The 18,977-nt window shown below is 38.2% G+C and overlaps 2 protein-coding genes across 3 annotated transcripts in view; one reads left to right on the top strand and one right to left on the bottom strand.

The window, feature by feature from the left end:
* Positions 1-1,757: 1,757 nt before the first annotated feature.
* CCDC59 (coiled-coil domain containing 59) lies at positions 1,758-8,871 on the bottom strand. 2 transcript variants are annotated; one of them, XM_059402389.1, is made up of 4 exons: positions 8,594-8,841; positions 7,402-7,711; positions 4,743-4,842; positions 1,758-2,246 (listed from the first exon to the last, which is right to left on the bottom strand). In XM_059402389.1, the coding sequence occupies exons 1-4, from the start codon at positions 8,745-8,747 to the stop codon at positions 2,085-2,087; spliced, it is 726 nt and encodes a 241-aa protein (XP_059258372.1). In that variant the 5' UTR covers positions 8,748-8,841; the 3' UTR covers positions 1,758-2,084. The 2 variants fall into 2 exon arrangements, with proteins under 2 accessions (XP_059258372.1, XP_059258373.1); XM_059402390.1 differs by lacking the exon at positions 4,743-4,842 and adding an exon at positions 4,893-5,062 and having other exon boundaries at positions 2,154-2,246; positions 8,594-8,871.
* A 61-nt stretch (positions 8,872-8,932) lies between these two features.
* Positions 8,933-18,977, top strand: part of METTL25 (methyltransferase like 25) — a 126,315-nt gene continuing 116,270 nt past the window's right edge. Inside the window, exon 1 of the mRNA XM_059402388.1 lies at positions 8,933-9,192. Within this exon, the coding sequence (XP_059258371.1) occupies positions 8,934-9,192 (259 nt within the window). The 5' untranslated portion in view covers position 8,933. The remainder of the gene's footprint in view (positions 9,193-18,977) is intronic.

Genomic DNA, 18,977 nt, shown 5'->3' with positions numbered 1-18,977 from the left:
TAAGTCACGACTTTCCTGGGCAGAAACATTAAGAATGGCAAAGAGACCATGAGTGTTAGAGTGAGGTTGCCCCCTCACCCTAACACGGAAGAAAACATCAGCAATGGATTGAAAGTGTTAGCCCCCAACCGTAATAACATACATGGAGCTATTTTTAAGACTTCTAAATAAACTTTTAAATATGTCCCAGGCTTTCTTCCCTTTGTCTTTTCCTCACACTCTCTTCACTTCTCAACCTTAAAGGCTTTTCCCACATGGCCATCTCACCCATGAAACTATCCTTAATGTCTTCAACCACACGAAATTTCTCAGACAACTGAGGACCTTACCCAGTACTTCTTGAAATGTGTCCTGAGGACCAACCACAACAGGATCATGAGTTTTTTTGTTAAAACATGTTACTGCACCCACTGATGCTATCCAAATCTTGGAAGTAGGACCCTTGAATGTGCCCTTTAAGAAATTGTGTGTGTGAGGTGCCTGGGTGGCTCAGTGGGTTAAGCTGCTGCCTTCGACTCAGGTCATGATCTCAGGGTCCTGGGATAGAGTCCTGCGTTGGGCTCTCTGCTCAGCAGGGAGCCTGCTTCCTCCTCGCTCTCTCTGACTGCCTCTCTGCCTACTTGTAATCTCTCTCTGTCAAATAAATAAATAAAATCTTTTAAAAAAAGAAAGAAATTGTGTGTGTGCTTCCCTAGTGAAGTCTGAACTTTTTTTTTTTTTTTTACCTGATTGTAAAAGATTACTTTCATCCTACGATATTATTTGGCATTTACTGCTCTTTTAAGTTGCTTGGAGGAAGGAATTCTTTTCTAAGACTAATTCCTTAACTTGGACCTTGCACATAACAGCAGCTACTCAAAATTTTTTTCAATATTTTTAAAATGAACTCAACTAATTTTTACTCACCTCCCAAAAGGACTAGATCACCTCCCTTGTCCTATCCTATCCTGATAAAGTGCCTCCCTTGTCGTATCCTGATAAAGCGTCTAGAAGTAAAAGAAAAACACAATCTGTAACAGCAATTAGTTGAAAAATGTTACTGTTTCACAATGTATTCTCTTTACTGATTAGCCACATTTAGGGTTTTTAAGTTGGCTCCTTTTAATGGCAATATAATGTATTACAAATTCCTAAGTCACGTTTTTCTACATAATAAAGAGCTCCTCTTCTTTAGTAAGCTGTTTCCTCAGAGTCTCCTATTGCACTTTTTTAAAATGCAAAGCAAACAGCAGAGCGCCAGAGCTCCCTAAAACCTTAATCCAGCATCTGCTACCATTTAGAAAACTTAATTATACAACGTTGTACAAATATTATTATAGGGATGATGATAAAGTAGCCCTTCTCACTTTGTAGTGTTCTTAAAGAGGCAGGAGAAGCAGTATTGCAGTCTTTTCCTTCAGCTCACAAAGGTACCAAGGGGGACAACACTGCTAATGTTCAGTGACAACATTCTTCCATAATAGGATCCCACAGAATCTGAAAAGCTTACTTCTTGCTGTGACCCTGCTCAGTTTCCAACATCTTTCAAGATTTGACACCAATAAGCTATGTGCTTCCACTTAGGAGAATGTTTGTAAATACCAAAAGGAACGCTTACACCAAACTCTTACTTTATAAAGACCATGTGGTAATAACAATGGGGGTAGAAGGTAGCTTCAGCATTCATGTAGCCTGCCTTCAGGTTTCTGAATTTAAAACCCTAAAAGCTGATAACTAAATGTAAGCACTTCATTGTAATGATTCATTGAAAGCTGTGCTCTGTTAATTTCAAAACATTTTATTTCATCTGAATTTCATATGGTACAAAAATATTACATGATTAAACATGTTCAAATAGAGAAGTTCTTTCAGTTCTTTAAGCCACCGTCCTTCAAAGGCAAGTAAATAAGAAACATATTATGTAGAGCATACAAAGAAAATTTTCTTTCACAAGAATAAAAATATTTGGACATTTTATACTTAGTACAGCTCTGCAGCCTATTTTATGTTAACAAATTTAGTTAATTGATAGGAGGTACAGGACAAATACAAAAGAACTCAGTAGAGGGCAGATATTTTCATCCTTAATTAAGAAAATATCTGATTTAATTTTTTCCTTGTATTTTTTTAAGAAGATACTCCATTTGTAAATTAAAGTTTGGCTGGCCCTTTTTAGTCTTTTTGCTCAGTATTTTGAATGCTTCCATTTTCTTCTTTTTATAGAGCCGCTGAGCTTCTTCTCTCTCTCGTCTTCTCTTCTCAAATTCCTAAAATTATTAACATAGGTAATTTCCATTAGTAACAATCAACAGACATACTTCAGTAATTGTGTTGAAATAGCTATCACCATACAAATGCTTTAGGTTGTCTTATATTTTGCAAAATGGGAGGGGTTACCTGTAACCAAAGTAGTGTACCCTTTGCCTTTACACTATAATGCATACTGTAACATAGAGTAATATAAACTTATTACAATTTTTTAATTATTTGGACACAACTAAAATTAGAGCACAGAGGAAAGAAGGCATATTTATGTAAGATTTCATCATTTAATTAATCTTCTAGAGTTAGAAGAGACTTTAAAAATTATCTACTCCATATATACAAAAATCTTCACTTCCAGAATATCTGGTATTTTTTTTTTAACTTGCCATTTGACAGGTTTAATTCAGGAAACATTTACTGACTCTACACTAGGCAGAACACTGCTAGGCATTATGATTTTGATTAAGAATTATCACGTTCATTTGACTTGCTAAGATAAAGACTCAAATTCATTTAAGCATAAGAAAAAAATTCAAATTTATATGTAAACCTGAAAAACACTACTTGAAATGCAGAACATTTTACTAAATTAAATATGAAAGTTAAATGAAGGTTCTTAAATAATGCAATATGTACCCTGCTTTGTAATTTCCCTGGTAACACATATAGCCCCCAAATGACTCAGCTTGTATTTGTATGGTAACATAATTATCAAAGTGCCTTCCCATAAGAGCATATTCCATTCTTGTAAAACTTTTATGCTAAGCCATTACTTTCATCTTACAGATGAGAAGTTGATTCTCAATGATACTGAAAGTGACCTGCCCCAAATCCCAAATACTCAGCACAGCAAGTCTCACATCTAGATCTCGTGAATTCAAAGTCTGATTAGCACTCAAACTTATGGTCTCTTATGGCTCAGTACATCATTTATTTTATTAAGCACAAAAGTTCTAGAACTTATTTATGAATTAAGGTATGTGCAATCTAGTTTACCTCTCTGGAGTTTCTTTAAACAAAGTAAAAAAAAAAGTAAATTAAACAGTCTTACCATCTATTATGGGTGCTTCTTTGATTCCTCGTGATTGGGCATTACAGCTTTTTATACTGACATTCAGTATCTATAAGTTCTAAGAAACTGTCAATTTTCATGACTACATAGCCCTAGTATTTATAAAGAAAATTTTAAAAAGATACTAAATGTTTTACAGTATAATGGGCTTTACCTTATCTGGTATACTATTTACAAAGGTGGCAGATGTCAGATGGTTGGTTAGAAAAGAATATAATGTAACTAACTATGATTTCTCTATGTACTTACATAGAGAAATGTTTTTGCTTCACCCTAGTCTACTAGTTTAAGAATAATCACGAGAATTTTAGATGTTAAACTTCCAGATTTCTTATACAAATTCTAAAGCTAACACATAAAATAAATTATGTCAGTATGATTTTTAAAGTAGTTTGATTGATGTGATAGCCTTTTTAAAGTGATAGATTAATAAACCTTCAATACAAAAAATAAAAACCACAGATTAAACAAAATTTTGTTGAAGCTGTGGATAATTTTATTGTACTCATTTGTAAAAAACTTTTAATTATCGGTTTCTGAATAATAAAAGTTGGTAATTTTTTGTTAATCTAGGAAGCTTTTTAATAGGCAAGATCGACTCTTTAAAGAAATATTTTATTCTAAGACCTCCCTCCGATTTTTATTTCAATGTAAAATTATGATAATCATTTACACTTTCCTTAGTAGTCTCAAATTTTATTATACTAAGAATTTCTTTTTTTTTTTTTTTAATATTTTATTTGTTTATTTGACAGAGAGCTAGAGAGAGAGCACAAGTAAGCAGAGCGGCAGGGAGAGGGGGAGAGAGAGATGCAGGCTCTCTGCTGAGCAGGGAGCCCGATGTGGGGCTCGATCCCACGATCCTGGAATCATGACCCGGGCCGAAGGCAGCCGCTTAACCAACTGAGCCACCCAGGCGCCCCAAGAATTTCTTGAGGCAGTTGTTAAAAGTGCAACTTCTTGGACCATACCCTTGAAAAATGTTGCCCCATATGCTCACAACCTTTAAAATCCTATTCTTGGGGCGACTGGGTGGCTCACTTGGTTGGGGACTGCCTTTGGCTTAGGTCATGATCCTGGAGTCCTGGGATCCAGTCCAGCACTGGGCCTCCTGCTTAGTGGGGAATCTGCTTCTCCCTCTGACACTGGCCCCTCTTCTGCTCTCTCCTTCTCCCTCTCAAATAAATAAATAAATAAAATCTTAAAAAATCCCATTCTTGACCAACTAGTATCTCTTCTCAAAAATAATATAAACAATAAAAGAATTTGACTGTTTAAATTCTCCAGCTCTGCTCAAACTACTCATTTATTCAGCAAATATTTACACAGGACATACTATATGGACATACTAAGAGACACAGCTTTACATACAGCTACGTTTAGAATAAATTTCAAAAAAGGAGTTAAGTATTTTAAAAGATCTTACTTGTTTCTTAGCAGCACGCTCAGCCTGTATTTGTTCATATTCTTCCTGTGCTTTTTGATTCGATGTTTTCTTTTTATTTTTCTTTGAAACAGTAATGGAGCTTTTAAAGATAAAGATATGTAAGTCAAAGGATTAAAAAAGTGACATAACCTGGGATGCCTGGGTGGCTCAGTTGGTTAAGCAGCTGCCTTCGGCTCAGGTCATGATCCCAGCGTCCTGGGATCGAGTCCCACATCGGGCTCCTTGCTTCGCAGGGTGCCTGCTTCTCCCTCTGACTCTGCCTGCCATGCTGCCTGTGCTCGCTCTTGCTCTCTCTCTCTCTGACAAATAAATAAATAAAATCTTTAAAAAAAATAAAAAAAATAAATAAAAAATAAAAAAAAATAAAAAAGTGACGTAACCAAAATTATGAAGTAATTACGTCAAATATAGTACTTGCACAATAAAATCTCAGTGATGCAAAGTAATAGAGCAGGGAGGAGAGGTTGGCAAAAGGAGAACAAAAATCTTATAGTAAAATGTCCAAATAACATGCTAAAAATAGTTACAGCTTTCAAAATATAATTAAAAAATGGTAAATGGAGAACTCTTGAAGAAATATTAAACCAGAGACAATACAAAAAGTCCTGAAAGCTCCTAAAATGTTAACAAACAGGAAACCAGCACAATGGCAGAAATGACAGGCTGGAAAAGGCATTAAATTGAAGGAGGTGAAAGAAGTTATAGATGAAATGAACTTTAATCCAGAGCGCTTTGATCATCTCTTAATTCATCTACTCAGTCATGGATGACTACTTCACACTCCCTCCTTGTTTTTTCTCTTCACAGTCCCTCTTTAACTCTTTGTAATCTGGTGTTTGCTCTCTCTAATGAACAGTCCATGCCAGTCATAACCATCACCATGGCTTCAGATGCCACATGGATGCAAGGTCAAAATCCTAGTAAGGGTTATCTATTAAAATCTTTCCAAAGTTACCAATGATTACTTAGACCATAAATTCAAAGACTTGGTCTCAGTCCTATTTTTCCTGGACTCTACAGTATTTGAGAGATGACCAATCCCTACTTTGCACAACTTTCATCTGTGGACTTCACTGTCTCTGTATTACCCTCTTTCTCCAATTATGACAGTTCTATTTAACTTTTTCAATGCCTTTTTTTCTGCTTTTACCTCAAAGTAAGTAATCTTTAAGAATATGACTGTTACTTTCATATGTCTCATGATTTAACCTTTACCTCAGTTATTACCAGGAATGATAATCTACATTTGCAGATTGCCAAAGAACTGAAGTCTACAATTCTAGATTTGCCAGAGCTTTACATTCATTATTAAATAATATGATGCACAAACCTACTGAAAAATTTTTAATGTCTCTGTCTCTACGTCCATTACACTTTTTCCTAGGGCTTTGTTTCCTGTTACTTTTACCACAAATAGTTAGCAACTTTAAAGCACAGTATTTTAGTGAACTAAAATGTTAAAATTCCAAGTAACAGCTGGATTTTCTGCTGGTTTAGGTTTCAACAGTTTTTTAACTTGAGATATGTGTAGAGAAAGCTTTGTAAGTTAGCTCTTATAAAACCAAAGTGTTATACAGTTGTGCCATTTGTTTTTTTAACTGTGACCAAGTCTATGTCCTCTGGAAACAAAATCCAGAATAGTATTTTTTTTTTTTTTAAGATTTTATCTATTTACCTGACAGACAGAGATCACAAGTAGGCAGAGCAGCAGGCAGAGAGAGAGAGAGGAGGGTGGAAGCAGCAGGCTCCCCGCTAAGAGCCCAACGAGGGGCTTGATCCTAGGACCCTGAGATCATGACTGGAGCCAAAGGCAGAGGCTTAACCCACTGAGCCACCCAGGTGCCCCCAAAATCCAGAATAGTATTAATAGCAGCAGTTAACATCCATGAAGCACTTCCTACGTGCCATATGCCTTTGTAAGTACCTTATATAAATAAACTCACTTCCCAACATCATGAAATGGGTCAGAGATACCATGGGATCTCTGTGAATAATACACTCTAGAATTGTAAAACATGGCAGCTCTGAATTACATACTAATTATTATCATTTCTATTTCAGAGAAGAGGACACCAGGTACCAATATGTGTCCAGCTCCAGAGTCTGGTACTAACCCCTACATTATAATACCTCTCAAAAGTTAGTTTTTTTTTTTTTAAACATGTATTAGTAACAGGAGTTAACCATGGTCCCAAAAAATTAAATATACTCAAGAGGCTGAAACCCAAAACTCAGATCTTTTCATTCCAATTTCATTACTTCTTCCATCAACTGAAACTAGCCTAACACATTCATTTAAGCTAAAAGAAAGCTTCCCTGAAAATATTTTTGCATAATCCACTGTGATTTCTGTAACTCCTTAAGTAAGAAAAATTCCAATTCCATAATGTGTCCTATAATCTATTTCATAAAACACTGCTTATATCTACAACAAAGAATCTGAGGGGTGCCTGGGTGCCTTGGTTTCAACTCAGGTCATGATCTTGTGATCTTGAGACTGAGCCCCACTTTGGGTGGGCTCTGCACTCAGCAAGGAGATTGCGTGAGGTTCTTTCTCCCTCTGCCCCTCCCCCCCTTCCACTCACTTTCTAAAATAAATAAATCTTAAAAAAGGATTTGGAAAGAAGACAATACATACTTCATTCTTATGTTACACTGTTCTGCTGACTGAGGCTGCTCAAAACTACAGTACTCTGACAAAGCTTGGTTGATGCCACACTGTTCCTTTCCCAAAGGCTGATCAGCTTCTTCTTCTGACAAAGGCTGTTCAACTTTTCTAAGTTGCTTCCTGAGTCTTTTCTCTTCAGCTAAATAAAGATGTTTCAAATGCTCAGGGTATCGGTCTGTGAACTGGGATTCCTGTGAGGTTTGGGCCTTCTTTTCCTTCCATAACAATTTCTTGTAATTTTGCTGAATCTTCAGCTTTCTTCGGAATGCAAAGCCTTGTCCTATTGAAGAGTGTCAACCATAAATTACTTTCTCAGAAAATAAACTGCATAAAACAATGTAGCTGTTAGTTTAAAAAGGAAAATTTCTTACATCATCACATTCAGAAGCTAGAATTACACTAATTTGCTTTAAAAGGTCATTTGAAGAAAACAAGCTTAAGGTAACGGAATGATAGTATGTTGGTCCTTTTCAAAAACACCTGGTTAACATCAGTCATGCACGCTCAGTGATAAGCCCAAAGAAGAGAAAATGATTAGTGTTGCACAAATCCAATTTACCGCACCCAAAGTCAAAACAAATTCTTTAATTCACCTAAAACAGTTAATCCTCATCTTCAATACTTAAAAAAAAAAAAAACCCTCATATCAATAATTTTACCTTAGAGAAACACTATACGACTTATTTTCTAAAGTAATTCCTACAAGAGAGATGGTCTATGGTTTTCTGGACAGCTAGCAGTTATGAAAAAGTTGAACTTACTTAAGACTTATACAGCCCAAGTGGAATTCAAGGGAGCTTGCTGACAGCAAGACAAAAACAAACTAAAGCGAAGCAAAGATCAGTAATAAAAGACTGGAATGCTTTGGAACCATAGATTCTCCGCTTATGGTTTCACCGGAAAACTCTAGAGAAAAATAATTCTGATTAAGAATGGGGTTAAGTCGAGGGAGACACTTAAAAGAATTATAGTTAGCAACACTAACTCTTCCTCCCATTCACAGTTCTGGGAAGCCCACGGCTTCAGCGGGTTTAAGAATGGCTTCCTCTGCCCTAAGGGGGGCCGGGTCTGGTTCCTAAATCCTTCTTCCCTGCTTCGGCGCGTAGCGTATCCTATAATTTAGCAGGCCTTAAGATTTGTAAAAGGCTGTCTTCTTACATACCCTCGCGAACGCTCCCCACGAAGGCCTGCGGGTGATTAGATCGCCAAGTCCTCTGCTTCACATTCTTATTCTTGAATCCGACCGAAGAAACTCCTTGGCTACGCATCCCCAAATCCTCTGCTGACCACTCGGATAACCGCCTTATCGGCGCCATGGCACACCAACCAAGTCGCCAGAAAAACGTAACCGACGCTGTTAAAATACGTCATGAGACAAAAGCAATCCATCACCCAACTAATGTCCAAATCGGAGTTCTATTCCTCCGGTCTTTGTTACTTACGACCGAGTCCTTGCCTTGCGGCTACGTTTGCGCCACCTACAGCCCCGGAGGGTGAGCGTTATGGCGGCTTCTTTCCCGCTCCCAGTGACCCAGGACCTGTTCGCGCTGCGTGCCAAGTTGCAGGAGCTGCTGCAGTTCCTGAGGAAAGCCCTGTCCATTTCCAATGCACATACGGTGGACTTCTACACGGAGTCCGTGTGGGAGCAACTGGTCGACTTGCCCCCGGAGACCGTGCTGGGGGTACTGAGGAAGTCAGTGGCAGAGGCTGAGGCCCGACCCTTGGAGGCGCGCCTCCTGGCGGAAGCCGAGAAGCAATCAGGTAAAGGGCAGGTGGGCGGGACAGGCAGGGAGGAGAGACGGTCCGGCCTAACAAAGCGTCTCCCTGGTGTTAGAAAAGCGGAAACAGGTGTGCGGAAGGGCGGGCGGAGGCTGGCTGGGGGGCAGCGGAAGTGGAGTCTGGTTCGTGGCGGGGTGGGCCTGGGACGCTCTTCCGGGTAATCGCGATCATCCCTGGGTCCCGGTGTCTGTCCCAATTTAAAAAGATCAGGAAATCGCGCGGAGGGTGGTGTTCGAGTAATTCGACCATTTCTCGACTGGAGGGAAAGAAGCGGAACAATGCTTATAGATTCTTCACGGGAACGGCGGAAGATAAATCAGCACTTAATGAAACACCCCCGGGATCATTTCACATGTTGATAATGTCCAGAAAAAAACCAGTTAAATGTGATAGCGGTTGTGTGGGAGGCTGCTTTAATTCCGGGGGTCGGAAGCGGGAGGAGGCGCCAGCCTGCCTTGAGCCGCAGGAGAGGATTTCAGGGCCCGAGAACCGCAGAGGCACAGAGGAGCGGGGCTGGTTGAGGTTCAGGAGGAAAGTAGAAGTAGCGGGAGCCTGGCGCTGGGAAACGGCAGGTGTGATCAGTGTGATGGGAAGCCTTCGGAAGGACTTAACCTGACATTTGAAGAAAAATAATTTTTATAGTTATTTAAAGAACAGACCGATGGAGCAACAACTGAGGTCCGTTAGAAGGCTTTTCAGTAGTACAAGAAAGAGATGATTCGATCAGGGATTAGGATGGTAGTAGTGAAGAACTGGAATATGTACTAGTTCGCTTGAAGCTGATACAAAGTGTCTGCTATGTGCCATTAATTTTCGTAGGCTCCGGGGTTTCTTGCCCTCGAGAAACTTAGATTCTGCTAGGGTGAGTCCATTTTAGAAATAGAATGATGAGAGGACACCATAAGTGGCTTCTGGGATTTCTCTTAACTTTGCAGTTTGCCCTTGGTAGTGAACTTTATTCACTGAGCATTTTCCAAAACGCAAAGTACCATTACGGGGGGACTCCTGTAATAGGACTTGGTAAATACGGGTTTAAAGTTACTGTTTCTTGGGGCGCCTGGGTGGCTCAGTCTTTAGCGTGTTGCGTTGGCTCAGGTCATGACGCCGGAGTCCTGGGATGGAGCCCCACATCGGGCTGCCTGCTCAGCCAGGGAGCCTGCTTCTCCCTCTCCCTCTGCCTGCTGCTCCCCCTGCTTGTGCTCTTTCTCTGTCAAACAAACAGGGAGGGAAGAAGGAAGGAAAGAAAGAAAATTACTATTTCTTGTTGAAAAGTTTGGCATCAGTTTGATCTCATAATACCCAGTACTTACTCTGGGTAATAAGGATAATAAGTACTTATACTGGGTAATAAGGACAGAGTCCTTATTGGGACACAGTCTCCCAAGTTGTGTGGACACTGTGTGTGTCCTGTAAACTGATGTATTTGTAGCACCTAATGAAATACCTGACTTTGTACATTTGTTGAATGGATGAATTAATGAATGACTCATGATAACTTCCCAAAAAAGAAAGGAAATTGTAATTAAATATGAAGCCCAAGATTTTCATATTGGGTTTCACAAAATGAAAGAAATTGTTTATATATCCTTATTATAAGATTATTTGATATTTATTATTTACCCTGCAGTGTGCTAAGTATTTTCTTGCATATTTTCTTTTTCAACATTTAACATTGAGCGTATATCAGGCTTGCAAGATGGGTTCTATTTTCCCCTATTTGTGAAATTGCAACCTGAAGTTTGCAGTTTGCCAGGGTCACAGCAATGGAGATTCAAACCTGGGTCATCTGAAATTTCTACCGCTGTGATAAAAGTTTACTCTGAATTATTCAGGAGTGAATTACAAAGGCCATTTATTACAAAACCAATGTTTTTGTGATATGAATACATTCCTTTTTGTTTGTTTGTTTCATTTTTATTGTTTCCCCTTTAAAAATATAAGAATTGTTTTGTTCACTGCTGTATCCCTAGTATGAAGCGTGGTCAGTGTAAATGGTTAATAGTATTTGCCAAATGAATGAATGAATGAATTACACCACTAACTCATTCTGTTGGGGCTAGGAATAAAATACTACTATCTTTTGGGAAAACCTTACAGCCAATTTTTTATTTATACAATGATGGAATCTAGACTACCCATTGTTTACTTTTGAAATGTTTCTGGCCCTGCAAACTTTTACGCAAAATATTCAGTTGTACAAATGGCCAGCTGCCTTACTATTAAAAAGAAGGAATTTTTATAATTCATGTTTGTAAGGAATACTAATTTTTGTTCACACAGATTAAATATCGGCATTTTCTCTATCACTATATGAGGTCTGTTGTTTGTGTCAGAGAAGAACAGTCTTTGCTCTTTGAACATATTTGTGTCTTATTAAAGCTTACATCACGTGGTTGCTATGCACAGCATAATTTAGCAGTTAAATTTTTAGGCTTTTGTTCAGATGTGGTTCAGATTCTAGTTCTACCACTTACTAGCTCTTTAACTTTGGGGAGGATCATTCATTCAGCAAGCATTTACTAAGTGTCCGCTGTGTGCTAGGAGCACTTTCCTAAGAGCTAGGGAAATAGCAAATAAAACAATCAACAACCCCTATCTTCATCTTGCTTGTATTCTAGAAGGAAGAGACTTTTTTTTTTTTTAATGCCGCAGAGAAAAATCAAGTAGAAAAGGAAGGAATAGACGGGCAGTGCAGGGGGAAGGTATGTTTGCAATTTTAAATAGGTTATTCCAGCAAGAATTCATGTAGATAACTAGAAAAGGAACCTGGATAAGGAGAAAAACGAGTCATGAAGCTATCTGAAAGGGAAGTCAAAGGCCCTGAGGTAGGAGCACGCACTTTGTGTTTAAGGATCACCAAGAAGACTGGTGATCCAAGCTCATTAGGGGCTCTTATTAGTGCTCCATTAGGGGCTCACAAGAATTATCTGGTTTTCTGCTGGTTCTGTATGAGGAGTTACAAATAAACATAATTCCCAGAGCTGCGCTGAGTTAATGCACAGTGTGTGAAAGTACACTAGCAAATGTTTGGCCCAATCATTTGGTGTTTGAGGAGATCACCTTGTTTTGAAGATCCTGAGTGTAGCTATGTTAGTAGATTTCACTTTCCAGGTGATGGTATGGCATGGTCAGGATCCTGGAAGTTTCTTCTCCACTGTCCATCTAAAAAGAACTAAAGAGGACATACTTAATTCTCTAAAATAAAAACAAAAGATGTTGAAAACAACTATGTTTAATGGGTATAAATTACAAGTATTGTAGATTGAATTGGAACCCCCCCCCCCAACTCATATGTTAAAATCTTAACTCCCCATTGGGACTGTATTTGGAGATAGAGCCTTTAAGGAGGCAGTTAGGACTAAATGCGGTCAGTATGGGTGGAGCCCTAATCCAACAGGAAGAGGAAGAGACACCAGGAGGGCACACAGAAAAACTATATGAGGACACAGTGAGAAGGCAGCCATCTGCAAACCAAGGATAGAAGTTTTACCAGGAACTAACTCTGCCATCACCTCTATCCTTCATCTTCTAGAACTGTGAGAAAATAAATTTCTGTTGTTCAAGCCACCCAGTCTGATATTTTATTATCACAGCCAGAGCAGACTAATGCAGTGGGCTTTGCAGATAATACTGCCAGAGTTCAAATCTTGGCTCCACTTCTTGTTTTGTTAATTTGGACTTCAGATCTTTGTGCTTTGATTCTTTATCTGTAATAGGGATAATTATAGTGCCTATTGATAGGGTACTATGAAAGTAACATGAGTTAATACAATAATGCCTAAGAGACAACAGCACTTACCCCATTCATTTATTTGACTCCTGTTTATTGAGCACCTTCTACCTACCAGGCTCTGTTCTAGGCCCTATAGTTATGATACTGGATGCAACAAAATTCCCACCACATAGAGTTTATGTTTACGTGAGCATAAGTGTATAGTAAACCATATGTGTATATGGTACATAAGTAAGTGAGATCAGTGGCGGTAAATACAATGAGGGGAAGCAAAGCAAGGAAGGGAAAGTGAGATGATGGATGTGTGATAGAGAGAAATGCTATTTTAGATTGGGTGACTGGGGAAGTCTTCTCTAGCAAGACAAAATTTGAACAGAATTTGAACAGATACAAACAAAATTTGTTCTGTTCAAACAAAATTTGAACAGAAACTTGGAGAAAGTGAGGGGAGCCAGTCATGAAACTAAGTGAGGGAAGAGTGTTTTAGGCCAAGTGAAGAGCAAGCTGGAGTGTGCTAGGTATATCGGAAGCACAGGAGAATGGTCCAGGTGAGACTGCTGAGATAAGGTTTGAGAGGTGGTCTGGGGCAACTTTATATAGGACTTTGCGGGCCATATGAGGGATTGGCCTTTACTCTGAGTGAAGTAGAATGCTCTTCAAGGATTGGGGGGGGGGGTGTGATATGTGATTTATGTTTTAAAGGTATGACTTTGGCTTTTGTGTGGAGAAGAGGCTTTCCGAAGGGAAGGGTGGAAGCAGGAAGACAGGATATGAGGCTAATAAAATAAGTTCACATAATGGCAATTTGAAGAGGTCAGATAGTTTCTCTAGCAGATAATAATGATAAGCAGTGGCCAGATTATTAAAAAAAAAAAAAAAAAAAACTACTGGAAGGTTCTGGGAGATGACCTAAGGTAAGTGAAAGAGTTTACCATAGAAGGTTTGTACTGATTGGGTAAGAGCTGGGAGTTAATGGCTTTCTTGCTTTCTTTTGTGCCCCAAGCCCATGCTCACAGATCTGGCAATGGAAAGCTGCATTCTTGCCAGATCATGGTAGTAATGGCAAAATTCAGAGATACAGCAGATAGATATTTAAGGGGTATGTTCTGGAAGCAGGACAGCCACAGAAGGGGTTGAGATCTAAAATACAAACTCTGCCCTGGATTACTTCTAAGTTTAGAGGTCACATGCATGGCCACATGCAGAGTCCATCAAAATTGCTGGCAAAACTAGGGGGTTAGAGAAACTTCTGGTGAGATTTGTAACTTTACTGCACCTTTGCCAGAACATGTTCCCCAGAGTGTACACAGCTTGTGGGGGCAAAAATGAGAAGCTTGATTGAATTCGTGTACTTAAGGAAAGAATTCAAGACTTGTAGAGCAAGTGGAAATGTAGGCTGGGGAATCCTAGAAACCAAGATAACCACAAAGAGGAAGAACCTTGCAATCTGACTATAAAATCTTCCCAAATCCTTGTCTGACGGCTGAACTACACAGGTTCTGGAATACCCTTAGTGGGCAGGCTAGTAAACTGGTAATTGAGCAGAAACATCAGAGCTTCACACAGATGGGAGATAGGTTTCACAGTTTGAGTCCAGACGAGTTAATTTCAACTACAACAAACCCTTAGAAAAACAAAATGGATTCACTACAACAAATTATCTGCAATTCTGCTTTTTAACCCCAAATTACTAGATGTTCAAAGAAACAGAAAGTGTGATTCATACTTAGGAGACTAATTCCAAATGAGCCCTAATGTTGGATTTAAGTAGTGATGTTCACAGAATTAAAGAATAGTGTGACCGGGGCAGGGGAAACAGGGATGAGTTAATAGGAGCTGATCCTGTTGGGCTCAGGTGTTGGATTTAATTGGCTTTTATAACTATATTCAAAGAACTAGAAGAAGGCATACTCTTAGGAATAATCTTGAAGAATTAAAGGAAAATGTAGCATTATTATTTAATTATATGATCTACTTCATAATTCTTTTAACTGGAAAAGTACATGCATATTGACACAGTTATATTAGTGTTTTATATTATCTCTTGCTATATAACAAGTGACTGAAAACTACACAATCTCACACACTTTCTATGGGCCAGGAATTCCAGGAGCAGATTAACCGAGTGGATCTGGTTTGGGGTCTCATGAGGTCATGGTCAAGATGTTGGCTGGGCTGCTGCAGTTGCTGATTTGCTTCCATGATATCTCACTCACATTGGTGGTTAGTTTGTGCTGCCCATTGGCACAAGGCCTCCTTTCTCACCATGTGCGTGGAAACTTTTATATTTGCACAATGGTCTTGTTTTTCTCTGTGCCCAGACATGATTATGGAGTAGTCATGGTCACAGACCTTGTTCTGATATTGGTATACTATGACATTTTTTGTATTCAGTAGGGAAGACCTATGTATCACCTATATGTCAGTGCCAAGGTGGTTATAAACTGACATCTGTCTGTCACAGCTGATTTTTTTTTCTTTTTTCAGAAGTAAAATTTTACCTGTTTTGCAGAGTTGCAGTCAAGATTAAAGATGATATACTATAGCTCTCAATATAGAACTCGGAATATAGCATGGGTGCAATAAATTGTGACTAGTAAATGATGACGGTTGTGGTGATGATTCTTCTAGTGGTGATGGTACCTTTCCTCAAAAGAAAGAAATTGTCAGGAACTTCTGGAAATGTATATGCCTCCTATAACACCTGTGTTCTCTGCCATATTAACAAATGTTATTGTCCATTGGTTTGTCTGTAGTTGCAACTACAATATTAGTCATATACACACCAAAGTACAGTGTTTGCTTTTTTCATTGTTGTATTCTCAGCATCTTAAACAGTTTCTGACATACAGATGAGGAAAGTAAATGATTCTTAAAGAATGAATGATATGTAGAATTTAAGAAACAAAACAGAGGATTATAGGGAAAGAGAGGAAAAAATAAAACAAGACAAAATGAGAGAGGGAGACAGAGAAACTTTTAATCATAGACAAACAGGTTTGCTGGAGGAATGGGGTAATTGGGTGATGGACATTAAGGAGGGCATGTATTGCAATGAGCACCTGGTATTATATAAGACTGATGAATCCCAGGCCTGTACCTCTGAAATCAATAATATATTATATGTTTATTAACTGCATTTAAATAAAAAAGTGTTAAAAAAATGAATGAAGCATAGAACTATAATGAGTATTACTGAATGTACCCCTTGAAAAGTTGTACTGAACTAGACAGCTATTATTTCTGGTACAGTCTCTGTCTATACTATGTCTATTATTTTTATTTATATATGATTTGTTCCAAGTATTTTAATTTGAGGGGATAGAAATCAGTAATTATTTTTTCCCTTTGGGAAAAGTTCATACTTCTTTCAGTACATTGCAAATTATAATAAGATACCCTGAGAATTTGAAGGTAAAAGCAAGACAGGCATCGCTTCAGGTTAAAATTTCTAAAAATCATTACATATGTAGGTGGGATTAGCCATCTGCAGGGAAAAAACCAGCGAGATGGCTCTAAATGCTTTTCTGATGGGACAAAGGGGTTTCCTCTGTCTCATTTCAGAGGTAAGATTTTGTTATACCCCTTTTAAGGGAATAAGGCTGTATCTTTAGGAAGTAATACTAGGTATATAAGTATAAATATTCTCAAATGAATCATCTCTTGGTCTTCAGAAATTTACTGGTTTTCATAAAGTCTGGAAAATTATTCTAAAAAGTAAGAGAGAAATGATAGTCTGAGCTACAGTAGCCAAAATGTTTTATGAAGTAGAAATAGATCTGGAGTACAGAGACAACCAGTTATCCAGCATGATTAAAATTTTCTTTAAGAATATCTGTCTTTATTCTATTTTTAATTTTTAAATTAGTAGACTGTCCTGGCAAATGAATGATATGGATTATTATTATAAATATTCTATTTCTCAATGAATATTAATAAATTTATATCTCAATTTCTTGTAACTTTGTTTAGAATCTGTTGTGGAAAACCTCTTCAGCTCTCAGGAAATCCAGTTTCTATACCTGCAAAGCCATCCTTGGTGACTGCCAAAGCCCAGGGCCGCTCTAAGACCCAGCCTGAGCCTCCAGAGCCTCTCTTGACTCTCTTCTTCCAGCTTCTTGAGGCCATATGCTACTTCTCCTGTTTCTTATTATTGTCACTCAAATGACCCTTTCCAGGATTGGATGCTGCATAAATGTTTAGAATTGGTTCCTTTTGGTGAGCATCTGTGTAATTAATTTACTATCATTTTAACTGAACAATGCAGAAAGTGTATGCCTGTGATAGGTTATTATTTTGTTGAGCTTTCTCTTTAATTATTTTTATTGCATCTTAATAGATTACATTGCTTCTTGGCTGTCCTAAGTAGTTTTTGTTGGTGGTGGTGATGGTGGTGATTGTGGTGTATTGACATTGTGCTAACGTTTAATTCAAAACACATGAAGCCAGAAAATGTGTTTGAAATATAAAATGAAAACAACAGAGAAATAATTGGTGTCATCTGTTTTACTCTGTTGTATTCAACTTCTATTCATTCACTTTCCTAATGTATTTTCCTGAACTCTATTTTCCCTTTTTCAGTTTTTCTGGATCTTTTTAGGAGACTTCAAGTATGGAAATGATATGACACCATAAGATAGTGGCAAGTGTCAGCTCTGTTCCTGGGTTGCTACTGTAATTGTAAGTAAGGGAGAGTAAAAAAGCAAACAAATCTGGGAACCCAGAGTAATTTGTTATCAGACTTTGTTAATTTGATATATAGAAAGTGTTTTCAGATTGTTCCTTTTAGGTGAGACCATTTAGAACTTGAATTTATATTCTGGTTTTTAGTGTATCCTCCCCACGCTTTTTTTGTTTTGTTTTGTTTTTTAAAAAAATTATTTATTTATTTGACAGAGACAGAGGGAACATAAATAGGGGTAATGGGAGAGGGAGAAACAGGCTTCCACTGAACAGCCTGATAAGGGGCTCGATTACAGGACCCTGGGATCGTGACTTGAGCCGAAGGCAGACGCTTAACGACTGAGCCACCCAGGCACTCCCTCCCCTGTATCTTTTCATTATTAAGATGCTTAGTAAAACAAAGTTCATGAAGATTCCTCTCTTCTGTGGCGTTTTTCTCCTCATTCTACTTAAATTACACTTTAGCCAGTTGGAATAAATTTGAGTGACTTCTATGTGTTTAGATATTCATTTTATACTGTTGTTCATTTAAATTTGGTCAAATCATTAACCCTTCAGAAGCTTGCAATTATGATAACCTGTCTTTATGGTTTATCATGATTTAGATTATTTTCCTGGTTTACAAAAACACCCTGCTTGCCTGCATGGCTTCATACTTGCTAGGGTCTGCATTTGTTTTTGTTTTTTTGACCTCATCACCTCAGTGATTAAAGAGCTTCTCTATAAGAGGCATTAATATTTTTCCTGTTACTCTAGCTCATAATCTGTCAACTCTTCTCCCTCAATTTCTCTTGCCTCTACTGCTTCCCATTCCCATAGCAAATAGTTCTGTTCCCTCCTTTTTAAATCTTGCAACAGAATTTTAGCAATCACTTTGAGCTGTTATTCTTGCCTTCCGACTCTGTATTTCAGTTGTTTCTCCATTCACACTGCTCTCCAGTTGTCTTCCAGACTCATACTTCTGGTCCTGTCGTTCCTCTGCTCAAAAGCCATCCATAGGCCTGCATTTCTACAGAATAAAGTCCTTCATCTTCTGGCCTTATCCACTATCTCCTCTCCAGCTGGAGCCTCAGCTGTTAATATAAGCAAATAGGAGGCAGCAGAGAAAGAATTTGGGTTTTGTGGTCATTACATTTAGTTTTGAATCCTGGTTCCTATACTTTACTGCTGTATTATCTTGTGCAAGTTCGTTCAGCTTTGGAGCCTTAGTTTTCTCCTTTGAGAAATGGGACTCATAATTCCTGCTCAATAGGGGCTGTGTAAAAGTAAATGAAAGAGATGTTAAAACCTACCACGTGAGTGGGCATTTAATAAATATTAGCAATCTTCTCTATATTCTACTCCCCTCAGA

The sequence above is a fragment of the Mustela nigripes genome, chromosome 6 (assembly GCF_022355385.1).
Source record: "Mustela nigripes isolate SB6536 chromosome 6, MUSNIG.SB6536, whole genome shotgun sequence".
NCBI lineage: Eukaryota > Metazoa > Chordata > Mammalia > Carnivora > Mustelidae > Mustela > Mustela nigripes.
Note: the sequence above shows the minus strand (reverse complement) of the source record. Positions and strands in the feature narration are given on the sequence as shown.

Bases quoted from the DNA above. Each gene is read 5' to 3' on its own strand.
- CCDC59 (XM_059402389.1), bottom strand. From the start codon at position 8,747: ATGGCGCCGATAAGGCGGTTATCCGAGTGGTCAGCAGAGGATTTGGGG. The intron at 4,843-7,401 runs GTATGTATTGTC...TATCTTTAAAAG, and splicing joins CAGTGTAACATAAGAATGAA to CTCCATTACTGTTTCAAAGA. The intron at 2,247-4,742 runs GTAAGATCTTTT...TAATAATTTTAG, and splicing joins AGCGTGCTGCTAAGAAACAA to GAATTTGAGAAGAGAAGACG.